The sequence below is a fragment of the Amphiprion ocellaris genome, chromosome 9 (genome assembly GCF_022539595.1).
Source record: "Amphiprion ocellaris isolate individual 3 ecotype Okinawa chromosome 9, ASM2253959v1, whole genome shotgun sequence".
NCBI lineage: Eukaryota > Metazoa > Chordata > Actinopteri > Pomacentridae > Amphiprion > Amphiprion ocellaris.
In genome coordinates this window covers 26350662-26376146 of record NC_072774.1, presented here as the reverse complement: position 1 = coordinate 26376146, position 25485 = coordinate 26350662, and the positions used below count along the sequence as shown (strand labels likewise).

Sequence of the window (25485 nt, the reverse complement as noted above, 5' to 3'; positions counted from 1 at the left end):
GGCTGACTCTGTATAATGGGTTTCTGACAGGTCACCAGGCAACATCTTTTTATAATAATGACAAACTTACCTGCATTCTACAGGAGTGATTTTCCTCATGTGCAGGTAAAGATGTGTGAGGAGCTTAGAGATGACAGGAGCAGGAGTCATCCTCACTAATTCAGCTTCCACCTAGAAACAGAAAGACCACAAACAAACACAGATATACTCTCAAACGTTCAACCTCACAGCCTAAAAATATCTGTTTAGAAAGTGTTGTGTTTCTAAATTCTGCTGAAAGCATTGACAGACATTCTCTTACAAGGTTGTGTAAAAAGCTGCCTGTCCTCTGAGCTACTGAGAAATTTTCCTGAATAAAGTTTCTACGTGTAAATCAGCTCAGTCAGAGATAACAGGTATCGCAAATTATAAAGAACTTTCTTTGTTAACTCAGACTTTTTGCTTCAACCTCACATAAAAAGGGGAGTTGAACTCATCAGGTGACTGAAAATGAACGGCTTGTGCAGTTCTAGATCCAAAAGTAGGATGTTTCAACTCATGTTTTACTACAAATACATGCAGTAATAAATAAATACAATGGCTGGTTGTTAGTTTATTCACTATTAATGTGATTTTATATCCTGGATTGAACTTGAGCAGTGGAAGAGAGAAGGAATTTAATGAAATTATGGCGATTCAGAGAGGTAATGTTGCACAATGTTAAGTTAAGCACGGTTTAATTCAAAGCAGCTGAATGTTAAACTTCAGTGCAGCTCAACGGGTTTCAGTTAACCTTAAAGTAAAATAACTTTTTTAAAAGCTAAAATACACAGCAGAGAAATACAGGTTCAGAAGGTCATTCTAATAATGAGGACAGCTGCAGCAGCAACTAACACAGGTGTTCAGCGGTAAGTTAGCCACCTGTGTTAATTAGCCCGCTAGCTAACTTAGCCGCTTAGCTAGCTAACGCGTCCGGACCAACTGCTCAAACACGACAAAACACAACTCTTCACAAGTCGCTGACTTAACGTACAACAAAACAACGCTACTGGTTAGAAGTATTTATCTTCTTACCGTGTTTTACTCCAAAAACAAGATCAACAGCAGCCAAAGATGCTACCAGACGTGCCGACCATAGATATACATAGACTAGATACGATAGCGCGCTGTCTGCTATATAATCTATGGTCTGACCAATCACTGCTCTCTGGCTCCGCCCTCTGAGAATCTTGTTGTCGTTTGGCTCCACACTTGCTGATGACTACTTCCGGTCTCACAAAATGAAAAAACGGACCCTTTTTCGTTTCTGTCTCTTTCTGATTTTACTTTCTTGTTATTCTAAATATAAAACGAAAATCAAAGCATTTTTTTTAAAATCGTATATCCCTTTTTGATCATGAAAAGGAAAAACGCCTTGTATTTCAATTTTAATTTTTGTATTTTAAAACGAAAATCAAATAACCACTGTTTTTTTGTTTTTCAATACCCGTTTCAGAACGGAAATTCCAATTACCAGATCCGTACACGGACCCACATGTCCTGCTGGTTTTATGGCGAACTGTAATATTAAGAATTTATAAAATATTACAGAGAACTTGTCTTTATTCTGACGTGCACATTTTTTATTTAAAAAGCAAGATCACAGCAGATGCCATCAAGCCTTCACAAAAACCCATCAGATTTATTCAGACGCTCTCCTCCAATAAAAGCAGTGATTCGCTGTCCCTTATCTGTCTATCCATGAATGAAAACAAAAAAGTTTTCTGTCATTGAGTTTCAGATAATGTGTTCTTTAGCTCCCAGCTGCAATGAAGCAACCTGGCATTCGAGGACACACTTTGAAACAGACGGCTACTCGGCGCACTGATCAGAATATTTATACTGCAACATTTTGAGAGACACATGAGGGAGGAAAAACTGCAGTTATGAGTCATGAATTAATATGTGACATTTCATCTTGTCAATGAAACATTTGGGCATGATGTACAACTGCTCCGTTAAGGACGGTGGTATAAATCACAGGACGCTGACATTTTGGATTTGTTATCATGCATGCTCTGCAGAAGGTTCAGCTCATTTTACCATAAGACTGAAGGGGACGGGAAAGTGTGCCACAAATGATGCTATCTAAACATATGATTGAGCGCATTTGCCCTGCAAGGAATAATTACATGGTCCTCTGTTGACGTTAATGTGCCACAGTGTTGCCTGCAGCAGTCTGTGAAAGAGGACGGCTTAAGTTGTCCATTAAACAGCACACAGAGAAAACTCATTGTTGGGATTTGTGTCAGCTAAATGGCAGGTCTATACACAGGTTTATTTATTCATGTGTTTAGTTGGCTTGTTTTTAGCTCCATTCAGCCCTTTGGTGACTAACCGTGAACTTAAATATGTCTCTCTGGGAGAACAGGCACCAGAAGTGGTGTGAGAGCAGCTATTAAAGGGTAGTTCTGGTGTCAAGGATCATTGGATGTGTGTGTTTTGAACGATCTCAGGTCAAAAGACAACGACAGGAAGTCACAGCTGCATTCTGGGATTCAGCAACATCTCGGCTTAATGCTTTTTCTTTTTATCAGTTCTTTTTTTGCAGATAATTGGGTTTGTTTGATTCATACATATATAAATCCAAATGATTCGCACAGTTAAACAGACAAAGCATTCATTTTAGCTGTTTGCATAATGGCTGTGTGTTTTGGCACTCATACGCAACACAATGTAAAAAGTGGAGGCAGTTACCATCTCTTCAGATGTTACAGACAGTTTGACGGATGACCCAAACTGTCCCTGCATTCTGCTAACACTTCTGTCGCTAGATTTGGTCGAGGCGTGTTCTCGGTCCGCGGCAACATTGCAAGAACATGTGTTATCTCCTCCCAATGAGGGTGCCGACTCAGAGCAGCCATTGCACTCCACAAGGACACTGGATTCATATACCTTTGTCTCAGTGTGTTCCCGTCTTCACACACATTATAATACCTCAGTGCGTTTTATAAAAGACAGATTTGATATGCTACATTAGTCTTGCTTTTGCCCTCTCCAAGCTGATTTCTGCTATCTGGTCACAAAACATTCAAGAGTGTGCGGTCATTTCTGAGCTTTGTGCCATTGTCTGCATCATTTGCTATCGATTTGCACAATTGAGGCCACGTATCGAAGGTCACTTTCTTTCTGCTGATGATTTTTAAATCCACTGCGCTGTTCAGTAGCTGCTCCTGAAAGCCTTTATGTCTGCTGGATGAGGACAGAATGCCACAAAACCACATTATTCTGGTCAAATATTTCCTAATATAATAACTGAGATGAATGCAAAAATGTTAGTACAGATGTAAAATTTGGCTAAAATGCTTTACAGATATAAATAAAGTAGGAACGTACGTGCAAAACAGGCTTTTCAGCAGGTGAGACAGTTGCTCATCAAACTGTACGTTTACAGCATGTGCTCGGCAGGTAAGTACGTGTTGATTTAGGTTTTTTGGATGTGCCGACTGCTCTCGTACCATGACTAATAAGAGGTGCCATGTAGGCTATTAGGATATGAATGTGAGCGCGCTGATTTATTCCCTGTATCACCCTGGAGGTAACACTTTGTACAGACAGGGGAAAAAAAACCTATTAGTAACAAGAGCAGAATCCTAGAATACGGTTCAGGATTTTTCACTCAGACTCTGCAGGTGCCCTGTTTTTGTTCCCTCAGCTGCCACATAGCTGTCGGCACCAAAGCAAGTTCAACATGCTTTATAGCTGCACTGGTCTTCATCCCCTGCTCTGCTGCAGACCTGCATTGTCCTTTGCCACCAGTTTATGTATCGTTTTTGTCTTCCTAATCGTGATGCTGCCCTCCAATCCCACTAAAGAACACCTCACTGGACTTGCTTACATAAGCGGTTGCAAAACTCTGTTGCCTAAATACCTGAAGCTTCTTTCAGTAGTTTTTCAGAGTGCATCAAAACTTTTTGTGCTATAAAAACCCACAGCTTTTCCTCAGGAATAATGAGCAGTCAGTAGAGAATGATTTAGAAGCATTGCAGTGCTGCTAGCTGTTGATCTGTCTGTGCCTTCATCTGTCTGCCTCTCCATCAGTCTGTCCATTTAGCATTAGTCCTGTCAAGATGTCTTCACAACTCCAGGATAGTTTAGCGGGAGGTTTTCTGTGCATATTGATTATCTGAATAGAAGGATTTCCGTGATTCCGTCATCCTTCGCCTAGTGCCACCACAAACTAAACATTTGCAGTGTTGAAGTTCTGGTCCATTGTTCAAAACACTGATAGCCTCTGGAAATAAATCCTAATGTTTCTGATGACTTATTGACTCTCCCTTAACTGCCACCATTACAGTAAGACCTCCCACCAAATTCTGATATATAATGTGATGTATCAGCTATTGATCTTGTGCTAAAGAAAAAAAAAACTCCACTCCTTTTTTCTGTTCAAGTACTACAAGCAGGTCAAAGAAAGTAATTCCAGAAAGTTTCAAGGTCTATAAATTGAATTGGTTTTATGTCATCGCCGCATCCATAAGAAATTAAAGTATAATCCTATATATATATAAACCTTACATGAATTCTGACTAATTGAGTAAATTAAAAGTAGTATATATTGCAGGTTTTGCATTCAGCAGCGGCACTCAGCTAATCCTGTCCTCCTGGTTCGAGGAAATGCTCCCGCTGCTTTATGCAAGATTATTAACCAAGCAGTCTGTGTCATTAAACACAGGGGGACAGACTCACATTTGACCAGTGGATGGTGGCAGCAGTCGTTCCTCTTGTCAGAGCCATAGCAGCAGTGAAATGCCACTGTCAGTTATTGTTCTGCAGTTGTCATGGCTTATGTGAAATCCATTTTCTCTGTTTGAATACATTCTGTCAGGGAAGAAAAGACCCAAACTCAAATCTTCTCTGCCCAGTTTTTGACAGGGAGCATCTGACAGCAAATAGCTGTATGGCCTCTTCACAGATGAGACATCCATCTGTCCTTGGACTGCCTGCTGTCTTTCACAATGGCTTCATTTTCTTTACACTAGTTTGCAATTTCTTTACCCCCGTTGCCTTGATCATCTGCCAAATTGCAGGAAAGACTGCTGCACTGTAATCTCAGGTATTAGTGCGCTATATCGCTACAGTGATTTGTTTGTTCTTGTTGTCGGAGGAACAGTGTTTTTGCATTCCATATTACAAGTAATTGTAGCTAAATGTAAACAAGAAAAAAAACACTGATTGCTTGTGAACGGACATAAATAGTCCTGCATTTGCCTTTGTGATGCATCTTTCTATTTGTGCATAACAATAGCTGCCATTCATGTTGCAGTAGACATAATTTGTGATGCAGTTTCCACATAAAATCTCAGAATTAAAGGTTATGTCTGCTGCAGGAATACGTAAGGAGGAGGAGACTTATCCATGATGACGATTGCCCTCGACCCGGAGGGAATTCACAGAGCTCCAGCCTATATTTGACCTGGCAGCATGTACCCAGCCTGTCAGACACTGCCACAGCTTTGAAGAAACTTTCCCTCAATCCTTTCACAGTATCGTGACACTCCACTCTGCTGTGAATCAGCCCAAACATCCAAATCTCCCCATGCTAACGTCGTTGGAAAACTAGCAGTCACAATGCGTTCAGATGGCCAGATCAGAAGTCTATGGAGCCTGATTAACTGGCTGAGTCTGAAAAAGCACAGGCTTTTTCATGTTTAGACAAAGAAACATGCAAAAAAATAGTAATATCAGATGCTACATAAATGATGTTGGCGCAGTGGAAAATTATAACAAGAAACAGCTCAAAACTGTTCCATCACTGAAGCAATCCACATCTATCAAAGTACCAGTTAAATAAGGTGAGGGTCAATTAGATGACTACAATGCCTTAAAAACTCAACTTTTAACCAACAGTACCTCTGTGCGTTACCGAAACTATTTAAAAATTCAATTTGGTGACTCAGCTGTTGGAGAAAAGTTTATACAAAACTAGCAGCCTGCTATTGTGGCTGATTGATGCAGTAATGATTTTTATTTTTAGGGCTGATATTTAGCAGCACAATAGATAATGTTGTATTTCAGACCTCTGAGCAAAATAAAAAGTTAATTTGATGCCATCGTTCAAAAGTAAAAAAGAGTCAGAGGGGAGTTGGAGAGCAAAAATTGCCAAAAACCTCCAGTATTTGTATGCTCTACGCGATGTGACAGACATATTTTGTGTGTGTATTATTCTCTCGTCTCGCACACCTTTCACCTGGGCGAGATTAGGTGCCAAAATTATTGATTTTATAGCAGATAGATATGATTAATACAGAGTCTACAAAAGGTCACGGTGGGGATTTTTTTTTCTTGATTACTTTCCGTTCTCTCGCAGTAAGTTTTGCATTCCTCCTGGTCTGTATAAACTGTTGGTGTTTTGGTGCAGTCCAAGAAGAGAAGCAGACTGCAGATACTGAAGTAAGGACAGATGATGTGACACTTTACATGATGCATTTGGTGGTCGTTACTAATTTTAAAAGGCTGAACTGCGACAGCATCCAGCTGCTGGCTGTGATCTCAGTGGCAGCAGCTGTGACTGGATGTGAACACTGGTCAAACTGAAGCTGGTTCTGTGTTTCAGTCTATTGTGCCATGAATATGTCCAACTGTTTGAACCTGAACTGCCTCTATGACCGATATTCTACCAACACACAAACAGGAGTTCAAAAATACAGTTTCAGTTCAGTGCTCACGCTCAGCCGCTGCATGTAGTCAGTGTCCCACCTATTAAAAATGAAGCCAGAATCGTAACAACCAAAGCCCGTCCATGGCTGCAGCCACAATCACACTGACAGCTGTGTCCTCCCAAGGCTGCAGTCATAATCACAGCTTGACTCTGTGCGGTTATTGAGAGAGCTGGTGAACCAGCTCCTTTAGTTTTCTGTCTAAATGCAGTAGTGCAGACTTGTGCCTGAGCAGCCACAGCTGAGGATGCACCGACTGTCACTGTGCTCACGACCAGCAGCAATATAATACACGATACTGTGCTAAAATATGGCTCAGCGTTTCACTGTAGGTTAAAAGTAATGTTATTGGGATGTAATGCAGAAGAAATTGGTGACGTAACACAAGAATCATCCAGTGACTTTTTGAGGGCATTTTTAGATGAACCATAATGTAGCATGACACTATAAATAGTTTACGTTTTCCACTTAAAACTGAAGTTGTCTTTCTTAGCACTTGTTTTGATCTCTGATACAATGAAAATTTTGTTCTTGCAGGTGCACAAGCAAACACAGGATTTTCATTTTTAGTGTGAGGTGGGTTTACTGCTGTATATATTAGCTGCTGGGCTAAAGAAAAAGATTAAAATGACCCCAGTGATGATTTTCAGACTAGCTAGCCAGCATGACAGAGGCATTGAAATGACCACAGCCTCCTGGTGTCATCGGCTGGATTGTTTTAGCTTCACCAGCCTATTCTAGGCAGCACAGCCATAATTCTAAACAGGCTAGCTAGACCACAGTAGCACCCCGAAAAGAACTCGTGCCAGTAAACCCAGCAACCAGCACTCTGCAGCAGAGGTGTTTGCTCTGGTTTAAAAACTGTTTAATTACCACTGACCCAGGGAAGATTAGCGCGCCCTTAGTCTCGCATCATTGGACCTCCCTCCACAACTCTGTGTCAGTGCCAGAGAGAATAAATAAATAGGTAGTGATAATTGCAATAACTGAAAGTAATAATAAAAGAAAACAAATGTTATCAGAGCCCTTAGAGGCAAGTATCACCACTTGGCAGCTATTTTGGCATTCATTTTAGGTCAACAAGACCAGTCTCCTCTTTGTATGGACGGGAAAAGAGTCACAAGTGCAATTTCAGTGACCCCTGAGTTATACACTACCATTCAAAAGTTTGGGGTCACCCAGACAATTTCATGTTTTCCATGAAAACTCACACTTTTTTCATGTGCTAACATAATTGCACAAGGGTTTTCTAATCATCAATTAGTCTTTCAACACCATTAGCTAACACAATGTAGCATTAGAACACAGGAGTGATGGTTGCTGGAAATGTTCCTCTGTACCTCTATGGAGATATTCCATTAAAAATCAGCCGTTTCCAGCTAGAATAGTCATTTACCACATTAACAATGTCTAGCTGGATTTCTGATTAATTTCATGTTATCTTCATTGAAAGAACTGCTTTTCTTTCAAAAATAAAGACATTTCTAAGTGACCCCAAACTTTTGAATGGTAGTGTAAATAACTACATGTATGGAATCAGCATTCAAATGATAACAAAAATGCTTTAAATGTTTGGTGACTTTGCCAGAGAGTGAGGTTTAAAAAAGCATTTTTCCCCCACAGGTCATTCTTCTACTTACGCATATGTGAGGAAATAGAATACTGTCCGTTTGCATTATTCATATACATTTTTAAAAACTAGAACTTTGACATGTCTGCTAGAGAGCCTAAAACAACAAATATTGTCAAAAAGACTGACTGATTGATTCACGACATCAGTTCATGCACTGAGCAACATGCAAGAAAATGTTTTACCTTGAAAGGTGCTGCAAGTTGCCTGGAAGCGACTCACTGAATTAGTTTTATTTCTTTGTCTATATAATAGCTAGAAAAGATGAAATGGCAGCTAAGAAGGTAATAATAACGCAATAAGAATCTCATTTATCATTATGAATTAGATGAATTAGTTCTTAAATGCTTGAGCCAGAAGTTGTTTGTAACACAGTTATTTAAAAAAATGTGTTAATGAGGGTATTTGCTTGCAATCTGTGATATAAAAGTAATGACTAATAAGAAGACACTGAGACAACATGAACTTAAACACTGAGATGAGAGTATTAACCTGTTCTTTTTGTTTATTTGTGAAGTCAGTTCATGGTGGTGTCAGTTATAGTTGACTAATGTATGCATATTTGTCACCATAGGAACAGTGGTTACATAATATTAGAAATACTGTTTGTCTCCACACAGGTGTGGAAAAGATGTGTTTCAGTACTTAAATAGCATTACACCCCTGGTTTCTGTTCAGTGGTGAGTCTCTTGCGTAGAACATCTCTGGTTTTATGCAAGTAAGGTGTTGCTTTGGTTATTTTAAAGGAAACTCATTTCAACATTTTCAAATCATTTTTATCTCCACAGTTTGTTCTTGTGTATTTTGTTCCATTTGCTGTATTAGATGTCCCATTGTGATGTGATTATTTTAAATTGAATCTGTGAATTTATTCATTTCACAGACACCAAATAATGTCGGAGTAGAGCTCTTAATTTCCCTTTAACATGGTTATTTTGAAGACATTTTGTTACAGCAGCACAGATGGGAAATAACTTCATTATCGCGGACCGTTTCAGTGGATGTAGTTTAGGTATGTCTGTGGCGCAGTTGATGATAATTAAGTTTCTTGTTGAATATGTTTGGACAGAAGTTTCTTCGAGATTATTTATAAATCAGTAATGGGCTGCTCTCTGTAGAAGCAGCTAATGTAAACTCTGACTCTAATAAGGATAAATTCATCTGCAGTTTTATGCTCTCTGCTACAGCAGTGAAATATATTAAATCAACAATGGATAACAGTCATTTATTCAATTAATTATGCCCATTGAGTTAGTCTCACTGCAGCTGTGCCTTTTGTATCACACTCATTTGGTTAACAAGATAATACAAGACCTTCTAAAGACCAAGCCAGTGCTGATTTGGTCCTCGAAGTCTGTCAAAATGTTGTAAAGATGGTTCATTTTGCTGAAATAATATTTCTTACTTGACAGAGCTGCACTCGCCGATGTTATAAAATCCAGCACAGTTCATGGCGTCTCATTATTTACAGTAACACATGCAGTCCCACTGTGTGCTGTGAGTCATTGTAGAACTTTCCCATCAGCCATACATCCTGGTGAAATTCTACATTAGCAGCTTCTGGAGGGTTGTAAATTAGAAATGAAGAGGCATCTGGTGGCGCAGATCCCCGGACTGGTGCTGGGGCTCTCTGAGGCCACACAAACCACTATTTCAATTCTCCAAATAAATCCTTCTGTGTCCAGACTGGCCGGGAAGCAATAATTCACAACTGTGTGCAGTGGAAAGAGAGACTCACATGATGGCTACATCTCTCCTTCTCCAGTGACACCAGAACACTCCCCTCTGTGGTCCTCAGTCCCAAAAGCCCAAAAGAGCATCGTAGCAGTCTGACAAAACAGAGCTGTCACTATCTGTCTGCATCGAGACAGAGAACAGACTCAAACTATGTCTGTATTCCTTTTCTTTCTCCATTCCTGTTCATTTCCTTTGTCCTTTCTATCTATGTATCTGATAAACAAATACATGGATAGACGGATGCCCTGCTATTGTTCCTTTTCCTCTTTAATTTTTAGTTATCTTTTTATGTTGTTGCAAGTCTCTATTTTCAATAAAGAATGTTGAATTGAAGAAGCATTTAGCCTTAAATACAATTAACGTAGCCACAATAAATCTGCAATTATTTTCACATTAAAAAAAGTCAGCTTTTTTGTGTTATTTCTACGGATGTCAAAATTGGCACGTTAACGCAGATTAATCCAGCACCATAATTGATCAGATTAAAAATTTTAACGCAATTAATGCATCTGACTCGCAATGACTCAAAATCCCTGAAACATCTCTGGCAACGCATTTCGATATTTTAAATTTGATGGGTGGCTTCTATTTCAGGTTACAGGAGAGCAGGCTTGGCCTGCAACACAGGTAACTGACACAGCGTTCACTTGTTGTCATGGTTACGGCGACGCCGTCCTGGCCGCTATATCTCGCAATGGAAAATCCTTAACAAATCCATGGATCCAGACTATAAGCTGCATCTGTGCCAAAATCTAATGAGGTGGTCCTTTTGTCATTTCTGACCTTCCCTGAAAATTCCATCCAAATCTGCTCGTCTGTTTTAGAGTAATGTTGCAGACGGACAGACAGATTCACAGACAAACGTACGCTGATCATCACATAACTCCACCGTTCCTTGGCAGAGTAATAAACAAATCGGCACCAAGAGGAAAGTCGCCCTGCACATGTTGACTATGTTTGGCTCAACATACAGCTGTAAGCCAGCTTCTCAACTATGAATATAATCCAAACTAAATCTGGTTCCAGACTCACCAATTAGCTCCAAATGTGTTTGAGAAAAACCCTGACACCGTTCAGACCACGATTCAGAATACTGGCAGCTCAGTTCTCCCATTTAGCAGCAGGGGTATAAGGGGAGTGATACAAGACAGGAAAAAATGTAAAAGTGTTCAACTGTTTAAATTTTTTGAGATTTAGGTATTGTTAAAGATGTATATAAGTTGGTTCAAGTTGTTCAGTCATTATTTTTCACTTTATTTTCAGATGTACAGTTATATTAAAAGTTATTTATTAATAAATGTTGTCAATTGTTGTTTCTGAATCATACTGAATTTATTTGATTTATTGATAACATGTAGACACTAATAAAATTACCAGGTTACATCAGCATATATCACACTAATTCAAGTTAGACATTAAGATTTTCTGGACCTTTGCTTCAATACATTTTCTCTGACTGGACCACTTTGAATTTTAGTTGAATACCCCTGCACTAAACAGCAGGCCGGCCCTCTTTCAGAATACAAAAAACCCCCAAAGACGGAACAGTCCACCAACTTACAGTAATATGAACACTCTGCAGGAAGGAGTTTTCTTTTCACCACAGCACAGGTGTTTAATAAACATGTTAAGTGCATATATATTCCCTTCTTTCTTGAATCTGTTTCCTCATGCAAAATGAAACGTGATAAATATAGATTAAAAAAGAACTATATTTAATCGCGATTAATCGAAAGTAATCCACAGCACCCCCCCCCCGATTAAGCTGATTAACTATTTTAATCGTTTGACAGCACTAGTTATTTCTCATGAAAGTTGTCAATCTGGTAGGATAACATACAATCTAATAGTATTTAATGTGTAAAGTTCCCTCTTTGAAAGAAATGCAACTATGAAACCTGGAACAAATCGCATAGCTGGATGGATGGGTAGGTAACAGGTAGATAGGAAGATAGGTGGGTGGCTGGGTAGGAGGATGGATGGATAGAGAGATCTCCTACTTACTTCCACCTCCACCCCTCTCGTCTTTAATCTTCCTTTCTTTCTGGACACACTCTCTGCTCTGCACACATTCTGCTCCATGGTGCTCAGCCTCATGTGTTGCTCCTGTTTGGACAGCACTGAGGCAATCAGATCTGTGTTAAATGTGGCCTCACACTGGGCTCCACACTGATTGGTGTGTCAACACAGGCTGGATTTCAACTGCCTGCTCAAATGTGACTTTGTTTGTTGTGCCGCCCATTCAAATCCGACGGAGATCTGATGAATAGGTGAGAGCAAGCTCATCAGATTTGAGCAGGCAGTGTAAACCGAGCCTGTGTTGACTGACACACCAATCGGCGGAGAGCAGAATGAGAATCTGTGTTGGTTGCAGAAAAGCTGTCGGTGCCTTCAGATATGACGTCCGTGCTGCTAAATCTTTATTTTGTTCGTGTTTGGAGTTATTCTTTATTTACTGCTGTCTAAACAGGAAGGAACAATGTTCTCTCTTGTTTTTTAGCATCACTTTGAAGGGAACAAGAAGATCACATGTAGGTGAAAGAAATGAAGGATCTGATCCAGCAGTTAAAATGAAGGGGCTCTCTGGAGGATTGGATGCTGCTGGGTGGGTGGGTGGGTGGGTGAGTGGGTGGGTGAGTGGGGAGGGAGGTGGCAGTGGGGAGAAGAGTCACAACCAAATCACTGCAATTAGCACAAGAAGCACAGGAGACTAGTGCCCCCCAGTGTTAGCTTCACGTATAAATAGATTCCGTATGCTGCTGTGAAATTTCTGGATAAAACATTCACCTAAACCTCTTTTGCAATGTACACTGACTGTATTTTTTAGGTACCATTATCCTCAGAAACCACACTTTTAATTACATGTGTCTTCTGCTATTTATTTCCCTTCAGTATCAAACCCCAGACAGAGCAGCTGAGTGTCTGTGCATAAAGCTGCCGCTCTGTTGGATTCTTTTTGCTGAAATGCCATTTAGAGGTAAAGTATCTAACCATTATGTATAAGATCACTGTAAATGTCACATTAAAACACATTATGTCTTGTGTAATCAAATGTAATCAAGACTAAGAAGTGGAAATGATGATGTACTTGAGCTGTGCTTTTTTCATGGTAAATGGATTCATCCTGGACTGGTTTCTGATTCATGGATGAAGTCTTCAATATAAACCTTTCAGTGGCAATTCTCCATGGAGAAGCACTAAGACTGTATTGACCTACATTACTTCATGTATTTTTGGCGTACGGTCTTCGTGTCTTTAGCTATTCTTCCTCAGTCTGACTCAGTATCCATAATCCCTTTGTATAGGCTGGATTGATGGCAAACGTACATCATTCATCGGTGTCTTTGTCACTGGATGGTTTCTTTAGCTTGCTGCTGTCAATGTGTAACCAAGGTGAACCAGAGAGGCCACGTGACTCGCAGGATTTCACAGGCTGCCATTGTGCTGCATTTCCCTATTTTGTACAGTACCAGATGAAATGTTACAGGCTGATCTCATGCAGCACTCTAATGACGTATCATTACCGGAAATTGAAGCTCATCAACGACCAGTGATAATTTCCTGTAAATGCCAGCACTGGTGAAAGAAAACAGGTAAAGACATGATTTGCTCTGACGACATGCCAGCATGGTTGGTTTAATGACATTTTCACTACTTCATCTGAATGTCCCGTTGAGCCTAATGAGGGATACATCCTCTTCCCCTGGAGCTAAAGTCCTGCCTCTGTGGGAGCAGCTGATAGCAGCTGGACTTTGGCCTGAAAGGGAACCAGCACAACAAGGAAGAGCAGCAGAGCAGATTCCTGACCGTCACCACAGAGGTAAGACACATTATAATGGATCTGGGCTGTAATTCATTGATTTATGCGAAGAGGCCTGAGTCTAACAGCAGTTGATCACTGTTTGAAGACTGGAAAAACACAGCCGAGGCTCTTAAAAGTAATTCTTTCACCATACCTTGGAATTAATGCTCAAACCTCCTCTGCTGTGTAACTGAACGGAAACAAGCTCCCCTTAATGTCGTAGAAAACCTTTTTTTTTTGGTCAATCACAGGTTTTCATTTGGGGCGTTTAGTTGAAGAAGCTGATGGATTAAAGTCAAAGCTTGATATCATGCTAGTAATAAATGATACATCAGATGAGTGCAGAGGTCGTTGCTAATTACTGATATTACAGGAAGGGAATATTGTTATTCATTAAGCCGTGGAATGGATGGATGATTCAGTGTTCATGTTTTTGTTGTATGTAACAGCTTCTTATCTACAGTCAGGGCATCATGGCTGCACTCAAGTTTTATATCATGCAGCACTGATCATTGTGTAGCTAATTATGACTTCATTTATTCCATGATTAATGCAGGGCCACGGACATTAAAGGCAATGAGTTACTTTTATCTATTCGCTACATATAAAATAGGATCCCTGAGTTTATTGTCAGCCTGTCCTTCTTGATAGCTGAGTTTCCTCTGAGATCAATTAACTACAATCTATTTAGCCATTAAATATACATACAGCTCTATTAAATTGAGGTTTAAAGCCATAATTATGGATGCTAGTCGTGGTTGGCTCTGTGTTTGTGTGATGCATCATTTTGTAATTACCCATTTATTTGTTCCACATTGACATTGCCCCATTCAGCAATTTACCGTCACTGATGAAGCCGCTGTCACTATCCAGAAGGATGCTTTTGTGTCTCAGCCATGACCTCAACATGTCTCGTATTTCGTCTCTTGTCAGTTTTGTGTCTCAGTTGATGAAAACATTTGCAAACGTCTGGTGGAATGGACCAGGGCAATGGGAGCAGTATCGGTGAAGATTTACCTCGACCTCCTCCATACAGCCCTCAGGAGTATGGACAGACTTCTTACACAGGGATGAGCTATGAGGTTGGTTGCAATATTAAGCGATTTTTGTTAGAAATTTAAATGAGAAAGTCAGTTAAAATCATCTACATTCCAACTCGAGTTGTCTTTGATCAGTGGATCATCGTAAAACCTGAACACACATTTAATTACACATGGATGATTCAGTTCATTTCACTTCAAAAGAAATATTAAAACCACTATTCATGTTATTTTATGGTTTTGTTCTACAGTAGTGTCCCGTAGTTTGAATTCCTGTGTTTGAATGACTCAGGTGGGGAAGGGCAACGTTGCCGTGGTCTCCTATCCTGGTCCCTATGAGAACATGGTCCATCCTGTGGGCCCAGCAGCACCACCAGCACCAAACTTCCTGCAGTACGGTGACTCTCCGCCCGTGTACTCTGACGACCAGCAGGAAAGCGTCTTCAGTGATGCTGCCATACGAAGAGGTGAGGACGAATAAACAGAGAAGCAGAAGGCGAGGGGAGATTTGTTTACGTGGTCAGAGCTGATAAACAATATTTACTCCCTCATTTGCTTTGCAGTGTTTTCTTGAAATTGATTTGGAATTGAAAATTGTTCCCTGATCTCTGCTGTACCCCGACTCGGCTCTCCTCCTCCCACACACAACACAAATTGTTTTAAATGACGGAATAAAATGCAGGTTTGGTGAAAACAGCCGCTTTGAAACAGCCCGACCTCCCCGTCTTCTTCCCTCGGACAGATTTTTGTTGTTGTTGTCAGTCTCTCTCCTGTCTGTGTATCTGTCTTGACTCACTATGTGTTTGGGTCTTTTTTTTCCACTCAGGTTTTATTAGGAAAGTCTACTTGACCTTGTTGATTCAGCTGCTGTTGACTGTCGGGATCATCTGTGCTTTTCTTTACTGGTGAGGCTCCATTATGCAATTGAATTCTTTCCAAAAGAGAGATGAGTCCATGTCAGGCACCTGTGCATCTGTCCACCTGTAGTGTTGTCTGTCACACGTCTGAAACCAGGACATGCCTGCCACATAATATTTTTGCTTGCAGGAGAAAAAGCTCCCCGTGTTTCATATAATGGATGTGGTAGAGGGCCGCTACAGTAATTTCTTTTCATTGAGCTCCCATGTGCACAATGCTCTGCCCTCTGTTAATATTTAATAAAATCATTCTATTGCTCCTATCAAATAAATGGAGGCTCTATTAAGCACTCCCATCTCTCTCTCTCTCTCTCTCTCTCTCTGTCTTTTTCCTATCAAATAATAGGGAAGACCTCAGGGAATGGGTTGTGGACAGCCGCTGGTTTACCTACTGCATGATGTAAGTTGTTTTTTGTTTTTTTTTTAAGTTAGATTGTTTAGTTGCAACAAACTTTAACCAGTTAGACCATCTACAGATTTTCCTGTTTGGTAAATGAAAAAGTCCACATCGAAATCCTTGGATGTTATTCACAACCTGCCATCCCAATCTGAATCCAAGAAAGTGCCAGCAACGCTGCGCATAAATAATGCACTCAGTGGGTTCATATATTGAACGCAATGCTTCTTTTTCTGTTTATAGGCTGTTTATTTGTTATTTACGATACACTCTATATTCTCTGAAAAACAGGGTGCTGGTGTTGGTGTTCATTGTAGCCTTTTCCTGCTGTGACAACCTCCGTCGTCAAGTACCCCTCAATTTTATTGCCCTGGGCCTGTTTGTGAGTAGAGGCAGCCCCAGCCAGGCATCAAATTAAACCACCACCACACCTTCTCTATTTCACAGTTGTTTTTCTGGTCATGTATTTACCTTCCATTTGTCTCTCCCTCTCTGTCTCAGACTATTGTAGAAGGCATGATGCTTGGATCTGTGTCAGCGTGAGTGTTTCCAAGGATGAGTCCCCACCTGATGCCGACTCATTTACACAATAATAATCCTATTTGATCCATATCAGATAGCGCGTTCGAAGCCAGCAAAGAAGCCATCAAACTAGATAAGATGTAATCATTGCTGGTTTACCAAATTAAAAGGCATAAGGAATCACATTTTCGGGGTTTTCAGGTGCAGATACATCTGCAGCATCACACACGGTTCGAAACCAATTCCTCTGTATTGGTGCCTGTGCAAACACAAGTTGCCCTTTTATTTTCTTTTAGTCTCTGAGACGTTTCTTTTTCAGCAGCATGTCACACTGTCAGAAAAGGCATCAGTCTCACAATCAATAATACATTCAAATTACCATATTTATAGGATATTGCTTTGCTATAACTGAAGCTGTAACTGATAGAAAACGAACAAGGGTGATACATTATGCAGTGCACGTCCAGCAGGCGTCTCTGCCATCGCTCTAGTTGAGACACATAATACGGACTGTTTAATGAAAAAATACCACATTCCTTATAAGAAAGTAATGTTCTCCTTTTAGGATGGAGCAGAACCCCACTGTTCCTGTGCCCTACTCTACCTTCTGACTAGTTAGACATGATACTATGGGGTGTCTTTCCCTCTGCCCAGCTGTTTGATATTTCTGCCTGCAGGTTATTTAAAGCTGAAGCTGTTATGTGGGCCGTGGGGGCGACAGCGCTGGTGTCCTTCTCCTTGAGTTTGTTTGCCATGCAGTCAAAGGTAAGATGCGTCACACACTCTGAGCTCAGTTTGCAGTGCACCCAAAAGTGAAATTTCATAAACTGCCGGTGACTTAGCTATGCAGTCGGTGGTAAATGTCCATACACTGATCTGTGTTTCCTGTGCAGTCAAAGGGAACGTGCTAAGCTGAGATGTTGGAAGGGATTTTTTTTTTTTTCATGCAGCGTTTGCTATATGCACCAGCAAAGGTTTAAACTGCTGATGGATTTGCTGTCCAGGCAAAACTATGATTGCTGCTGAGATCAGTGTATTTGTCAGTCAAGTTAATTCCTTGTGTCCGGCGGTGAGACACAGTTAAACCTCCGTCTGAGCTGTTTACATGCTGTCTGAGCCTCTTACCTTCAGAGATCATAAGAGGTCTCGAGCTTTTGTTGTTTGTTGAGTCACCCCTCTTCCTTTTAGCCTGTCTCCTTTTACAATTAACTAAATAAGCCAACATGTTACACAATTATTTTTCTAAAGGGCCCTTTCAGAGATACATGCTCCTCCAGTCAAACAGATTCTCAGATTTAAAATGTAATATCTGTAGATATTCTTTTTATTTGAAGAAAATATAATTCCAACCTAAAGTCTAAGCTAAAACTTACACAAAGATGTCACTTGGTTTGTACAATCCAGCCTCTGCTTGTGTGTGCGACATTTAAAAGTTTTATTACACGTTGCAGTGTTTTATTAGGCAGAGCCAGTTTGCACAAGACCTTTTGAGAATCACTTCCCTGAAAGTTTGATGTGCTGCTTCAAAAAGTGGCTCATATTCAGAGGAAAAGTAATCACACAGCCAGCGGTACAAAAACAGGCGAGTGAAATAGATGTCGTATACATTTAGATTTGATTCTGAGCCCCTTTTTAATTGCTTCTAAATGCGGTTTGACATTTCACACATTCTGTCAGTTGACGTAGCTGAAGGAGGCATTTGTTCTGTCTGTAAGCAAGCAGGTGTATCTGGCCTTAAATGCTCTTTGTTAACCTTCAGCAGTAAGGCATTTAGGCCTCAGGTTGAAATATAGAGGGAAATACTGTGCCGTAAAAGTGACCAAACCCTCTGCTAATAATGTACTTTTATTAGCTGAGCGAGCTGCCACCACATCAAACACTTTTAGTTTATTTTTTATGACTTCACGTTCGTCTTCATCACTTTCCAGCACCTCCTGCTCTGCAGTTCACAGCGCTTTTTGATCTCTGCCACTGTGATAAAAATGTCATAGAGACCACCTTGCACGTTCTGCTCATAGCTTCCTCGGGTGATCAGTGTTAGTGATTCTCTTGTAGTAGCTGCCATCTTCCCTCTGTCAATCTGAAAAGGGCAAGTAGGTTAAAAGGCCACTTCCACTCTCCTGCTCTGTGCACGTGTAGCGGCATGTTGATCCAGGAGCGTTATATCTGGAATCGTCAGGATTTTCCTGTGCGTTCACATCCAGTATGTCTCTCACATTTTGAAATCTGCAGCACCTCACAAGCACAGCTGCAGTGCAGACGACCTTGAGCGTTCCTGGCTTTTATGGGAACGCATGAGTGTAAATGTTGTGTCTACAGTTTTCTGTTTAAGAGGCTCGTCACATTCACTCCCTCTCTCTCCTCTCACCTTCTTTTTCCGCCACCAGTGGGACTTCACCACAGCAAGTGGGAGCTTGTGGGTGTTTGGCTGGACCCTCTTGTCATTTGCATTGCTTTGTGCGATCCTCCGATCACAGGTAACTGAAGGACCCGCTTTGTTTACGCATCTGTTTTCAATGAGGACATGTTTGAAGTGATTTGCAGCATTTAGAGGCAGACGGTACGTACAGCCTCGTGGCTTTTATCCCCACAATGTACCGGCATTGACCTGTGTGCTGAGCAGACTGTAAAGAAGAGAATGCACTCTCAGAGCTCTCAGGAGTGATCTCAGACTGATGCATTTGAATGTACACTGCTGTTTACTGCGACAGCTGGTCCTGTTCTAGGCTTATAAGCAGCCTACAGGTCTTTACAGAAGTTTGCATTTCATCGATTTTAAAGTGCTATTTTTTACAGGAGGCAAATGGAGTGGAACTGCTTTCTTAAAACATATTGTGTCCACACTTTATCAGGTTCCACCATCGTATTTACTGTGTAGAACAGCTAGAATGGGAAAAGAGCTTATACTATCCACACGCTGTCATATTCTGGCTAAATTATATCTGCTGCACTCAGCATCGTTTTACTAAGACCGGATATAACCTATTTATATGGTAATGTCTATGCATGTTTACAACCATGCTATTACAAATCGCTGTAAAGTCATTTGCGTGGCTAAATGCTTCTTTGATTCCTTTACAGTATCTTTACATCACATACGCCTGCCTGGGAACCTTGCTGTTTTCTTTAGTAAGTACACTCAGGCTTTTATGACAGAACATGCTTTTCTACAAATGTTTGGTTCAAAAACAGACTGAAAATGACCTTTCAACAGGAAAGAATCCATCATCAAAGAAAGCTTAATGTCAAGTGAGTGTATGTGATGTAAGATTTGATCCCAGCACCGAGCAGCGTGTCGCCGCTGTTTGTCACAGTAGTTAGTGTAAAGAGAGAGAGACTCTGATGTCCTCGTGCCCTTTAATTTCAATTATGCACTGTTTAACAGCGGTGGGCTTCAATTTCACAGCCACCTTTCTGCGTGCCTTTGGCATTAACAGCGAATGTTGTGACCCCTCCCGTCAGCTGGTGGAACAAACTGCGGCTGCACACAGAGCTGAGCGGGCTGTCAACAGCAAGTCACAACTTATTTTCAGCTGCATAAGTCTGACTATGTCATAATTTATAGAGCCTGTTTATCTGCACAGAGCCATCTCTCAAAAATAAGAAATACTGGCCGTGTTTTCTTTCGCACCGATTCCTGTAACCAGCTCTTGGTCTCTTTCATCTCACACACACACGCACACGCACGCACACGCACGCACACGCACACGCACACGCACACGCACACACGCTGCCTTCAGACATCAGTGTTGGTGGTGTTGAAGCATCTCATCTCTGTCTGTCTCTCTGCAGTACTTGGTGTTTGATACCCAGCTTATCTTGGGGGGGAAACACAGGAAGTATCAAGTCTCTCCAGAGGAGTATATATTTGCTGCGCTCAACCTGTATTTGGACATTGTCTCCCTGTTCCTCCTCCTGCTGCAGTTAATTGGCCTCTGCCGCTGACATGGAGGCTCCATGACAGGCCTCCCTAAAGAAACGCTGACACTCTGCCCACACACACAATCCAATTGTTGAGTTTGTCATAAATTTAGAGTCATATTGAATGAGGATTCATACATTTTTAACTCTGCATACATCCGCTGTCACATTTAAGTACACATGCATGTCTGTGCGGTAAGATACGGCTCTAATTTCTGTCATGTATCAACGGTTTTGTGTTATTGTGCACTGCAATATGCTTTGTGTATTTTTTCACCCCATAACTGTTAAAGTTGACATGTATTTCTACCCACAAGTCATTTCATAATGAATGCACTTTATATTTGCTTGCTGTTAATACTGTGCTTAAGCTTGAACTTACATATGAGTCTCTCAGCATCTGATTTAGTATCAAGTTAAAATCATCTCACTCAACCACTGTTTAAAATACATTTTCTCATTTGTCCTTTAGTTTAAATCCATCTTCAGGATGCAAAATATGTTTCCAATAAAAGCCAGAATCTCTCAGCCTAAGCATTAAACCAGGCTCTCATGTTTTCTTTTGTTGTTTATGCACAAAACCACAAAGTAAAACTCAACACATAGTTTAATGGCATCACACACCAAACATCTTTTTTTCATATAAAGAGGGAATGTATCAAGTATAGACTATCAAAGTGCAAATAGCATTTCAAGGATTAGTTGCTTTACAATAGAAAATCTCAATGAGTTACAAAATGTTATATGCCATTTTAAAATAAATCACCTGGACATAAGAGGTGAAATACAAACAAAGTATAAATTTCATTTAGTACCCATTTCATGCACAGATTACTGTTACACAAAAAAGGCAACGTGTTATCTCCTCTGATTAACACACCAACATTAACCAACAGTTAGTTTCATTAACCATATGGCACTCACAACTTCAAGACACTTCAAAGCAATCACTATCTTTAGACTTAATGTTATTCTATACATCTGCTAATGGGAAGAAAGGTCATTCACCTCAGTCAGACATTAGTCTGTACAAAAACTTATTGAAGTCCTAAAGGTGAAACACTTAACAGTGTGTTTTATTTCATACGGGTTATTCACAATCCACTATTTAAATGGATCAGTTTTATTTCAAATAAATACCTACTTATATTGCAACTTTCCTCCATTTTAGTGTCTTCAGGTAAGATATATATAATACACATACAGTAGGTCAACTCATTCCAAAGTCAATACAGTGATTTTAGTTTCTAAACCACAGAAAAACCAACTGTTTCAAAGGCAAGAAGCCTTACGCACAAAAGGAAAAAAGAACACTTCTTGAAAATATTTGGGAACCAGTTTTGAAAGTGAGACATTAAAGTTATAATCCTATTTTACCAAATCATATAAAAATCAGTGTTCACATATTACTACTAGAACCAACAAAAGCCTCATGCTACAAATATTTTGATGAAAAAAAATCAAGAGCTCGTCATCGCACTATAAATGTTATATGAGAGAAACAACTTTAAGGTAACAGGTGTTTTAGTTTTGTTTACACTGCAGATCCTGTGTAATTAGCACTCAGAAAAATATGTGAAAAAGAACTGAATAATGGTGATTGACACAAAGGCACTGAATCTCTAACTGCGTAGAGAACCGTTTCAAAGACATGGACTCCCCATGTGATTGAGATGCTTTTCACATTCATGACTTCTCCGTGCATCACCCTGCAGTCCGGGATATCTGCAGAGATCTAAGAAGGCTTTGCTCTTTATTACACTAAAACTGAACCCAGAGATAAATTACAGTGACGTGGGCTCGATTAATTAATTCACCCACGTCTCAGTGTGATTGCCTGATTATCTCTTTCACTGGCCTTCCCTGTAGTACAGAAACAAGAAAACTCACTATCTACTCTATCTGTCACACTCCACACTTGGCTGCAGCACTCCAACATTAATTTAAGAGGAGCTACAATGGAATTCAGAAAATGCTGTCACAAAGGTGTGAACTGAATCAGACTGAGCAGCCCCTCTGGGCCTGTCAGCGTTTTGTTGTTTTTGAAGCTCTAAGAGACAGTTTCTATTCAAAGGGTGTTAGGACAGAGGCTTTGAGATGAATACCCATTGTCAAGTCCATTTAGAAATGTTTCCGAGCAGGCCGCCTACTTTTCAGTTAAACAATTAATCCTTTTTTGTGTTTTTTTATGTGGATGCTTCACATACTAAAGTACACAACCATTATGGTCTTTAAACTACAGTTTTACACAGCACACTACAGCTTTTAACCAGTGAGATTTGAAAATATCAACCAGCTGCAACCTCAAATAAAAATATGGCTCGAGACTTTCACATATAAGTTCAGCTGAGTCGTTGAGATTGTAATAAGCAGGCACAATTTGCTTTGAAGAATCCACTTGGTGACTGCAAACTGTGCTTTTGCTAGTCAGTGTTTGGCACCTATAAAGTAGGCAGATATGAACAGGAGTGAGAACTATCTCTCAGCCTGTATCTGACAGATTGAATACTGGAGCAAAATATTTATCTGCTCAGCCAAACAATCTCCCTCAAACCGCGTCCAGACTGATACAGTAGGCTTTTACTCCAGTGGAAACAAAATGAACAGTTGCTAGGCTACAGTTTCTAAATCTCCAATCTCCCCTAAAGTTGTTTTCAGAAAAAAATTACTTATTTGTATTTTCATCAGCACAGAAACCTTTTAGAAGCTACTTCCTTGAAAGTGGTAATTGAATGTGATCTCTTAGGTTAGTGCTTGCTGTGCAGGAGGGCTGGTTGTGGGGGGCGGTGGGCTGGCAATACAGTAGACACAGGAAACAAATTGGACTGTATTGTTAGGTTAAGTGCCTGCACACAATTTAAGAGCCTACTTCTCCACCCTCTTTAGAGCTGAGTATGACTGACACATTCTTTATTCTCTATACATTCCACCTGCTACTACACATATTTCTCAGCTCTTTGCAACTTATAGTTGTTTTTGGCCTTCTGTAAAAGCTCCTTCCAAATCTCAGCTGGTCAGATCATACCAAGTGCACTTGCTCTTCCCACTCAGAGGAGCTGGTGCTGGGTAGCTGGTCGGACACAGAGTCACAGAGCGGGCTGTCGACATGGCAGACCTTCGAGCCTCTGCGCTCGGCGTGCTCTCCACTCGTGTCAAGGGTTGCCATGTAAGGTAGCGGCACGGTGTCCAGCCCTACTAGATCTAACTGAGTTGGCCTCTCAGTGACAGTGCACTCCTTCTCCTCCATGTCACTCAGTCTCTGAGAGCAGAAACCCACGTCTGCCATCACCTCCTGAGGCTTCCTGCTTTCAGGGAGGATGACGATCCCACTTCTGTCGTCATCCTGCAGGCAGCCTCCGCCTGCATGGAGTGCACCCAGGTTTGAGTCGGTGTCAGAGGAGGTCGGGGGCACCAGGGTGATGCCTTGAGGATTCATGTCGTGGAACCAAGCCATGATATTGCCCAGCAAGTTAGCATTTGCTGCTAATGCAGAGGATGAGGATGGGTCGTGGCTGCCGCACGTGGTGGAGTCTGTTGTGTCAGTAGAAGAAGAGAAGAGGCCTGTGGAGGAGTTGCTGCCACCTGTAGCCACTGGTATCGGCACAGAGGCCCCGTACGCCCGGTGATGACTGTCACAGTGCTGTACAGAGATGGAAACACCAGTCGCAGCAGAGTACTGGCTGCTGATGTTGATGTTGCCAAGTCTGGCCAAGTTATCTCCCAGCTCCAGCAGTTCTGAGCTGCTTAGAGAAGCTCTAGGGAGGACCTCAACACCTGGACCGCTCTGCTCAAGCCTTGAAGGAAGCGAGGTGCCAATTGCACCAAGTGAGGCTTCGTTGGCAAGAATCTCATGATGGGACCCACTCCCTGCCATGCCTGAGTCCTGGAGGGACAGCTGAATAGCCAGTAGGATGTTAGGGTCATCGTCATCCAAGGAACCAAGACCCTGCAAGAATATACAGCATACACTGTGTCAGCAGCACACGCCAAACCACCATCACAGTTTTCAGAATCGCAGTCCAACCAGCACCACCTATTGGCAAAGACAGTAAAAGCAACAGCAGCAGGTTGGAACTGCAGCTGCAGACAAGGACAAGACAAGGAAAACAGCAGCTGCTGCACTTTTGACATTTTGACACAAATTTGTGGGCAATTTCTAAGCCATGGTTTGCTCTTTATTGTGTTTTTGAGGTTTTACATTTCAAAATCTCACAAATGGTAAAAGATTGTGATATTGCATTTTTTTGTTAACAAGTCTCACAAAATAACAGTGATTTAGCCCGTCTCTCAGTATCTCCTAGCCACTGTGTAACTGTCCGCCCCAAACCCATTACAAGGAAAAAAAGTCCTAAGAGAGCTCGGCACTATAGTTTTTGGAAAATGTCACTCAAACCAGAGTAAATTGTTTATTTGTAGGGGATTATTTTCAGTTGTGGATTTAGTATGCTAGTAAGTATGAATGGCATATGGACAGTGTGTGTGGGGTTGACTTCAAAAACCCTTCAGAAAGAAAAATGCTCACCTGTACAACAGTGTGGCTAATTGATTAGTTTTAATAGTTTTTGGACAGCAATATAAATCCTTATATCTAAAACATGGGATTTATTCAATTTATTTATTTTCCCCATCGGAAACTGCAATAAATTATGCCAACTGATACCAAAGATGAAACCATACTCCTTATTCATTGACATTTGTAGTGCTGTTTCAGGTACTTTCACAATTTTAAACCATCTGTCTGTTGGATTCTGTGGCCCCATTTTCCCTAAATATTGATTCTGGCTTCAGGCTTATCTTTTATCCAATTAACTGATTACAATTTTACAGTAGAAATAATTACAT

General features: G+C 40.8%; 2 protein-coding genes across 3 annotated transcripts in view; one reads left to right on the top strand and one right to left on the bottom strand.

Moving 5' to 3' along the window:
- The first annotated feature begins 13631 nt into the window (after window positions 1-13631).
- zgc:110410 (uncharacterized protein LOC553618 homolog) lies at window positions 13632-21185 on the top strand. The gene is made up of 11 exons (XM_023260939.3): window positions 13632-13864; window positions 14780-14928; window positions 15179-15353; window positions 15713-15791; window positions 16150-16203; window positions 16492-16582; window positions 16702-16739; window positions 17400-17487; window positions 19110-19199; window positions 19804-19851; window positions 20515-21185. Exons 2-11 carry the CDS (start codon window positions 14824-14826, stop codon window positions 20665-20667), a joined length of 921 nt encoding a protein of 306 aa, XP_023116707.1. The 5' UTR covers window positions 13632-13864; window positions 14780-14823; the 3' UTR covers window positions 20668-21185.
- Window positions 21186-21232: 47 nt separating this feature from the next.
- LOC111589035 (ankyrin repeat and IBR domain-containing protein 1) overlaps window positions 21233-25485 on the bottom strand; it is a 35457-nt gene continuing 31204 nt past the window's right edge. For both annotated transcript variants that reach the window (XM_023299740.3, XM_023299732.3), the window contains one exon: window positions 21233-24589. In XM_023299740.3, coding sequence (XP_023155508.1) covers window positions 23663-24589 — 927 coding nt within the window. In that variant the 3' untranslated portion in view covers window positions 21233-23662. The remainder of the gene's footprint in view (window positions 24590-25485) is intronic.

Excerpts from the sequence above, each read along its gene's own strand:
- zgc:110410 (XM_023260939.3), top strand. The coding sequence starts at position 14,824 with ATGGACCAGGGCAATGGGAGCAGTATCGGTGAAGATTTACCTCGACCT. Across the intron at positions 15,354-15,712 it reads TGATGCTGCCATACGAAGAG|GTTTTATTAGGAAAGTCTAC; the intron begins GTGAGGACGAAT and ends TTTTCCACTCAG. Across the intron at positions 16,204-16,491 it reads TGGTTTACCTACTGCATGAT|GGTGCTGGTGTTGGTGTTCA; the intron begins GTAAGTTGTTTT and ends TCTGAAAAACAG.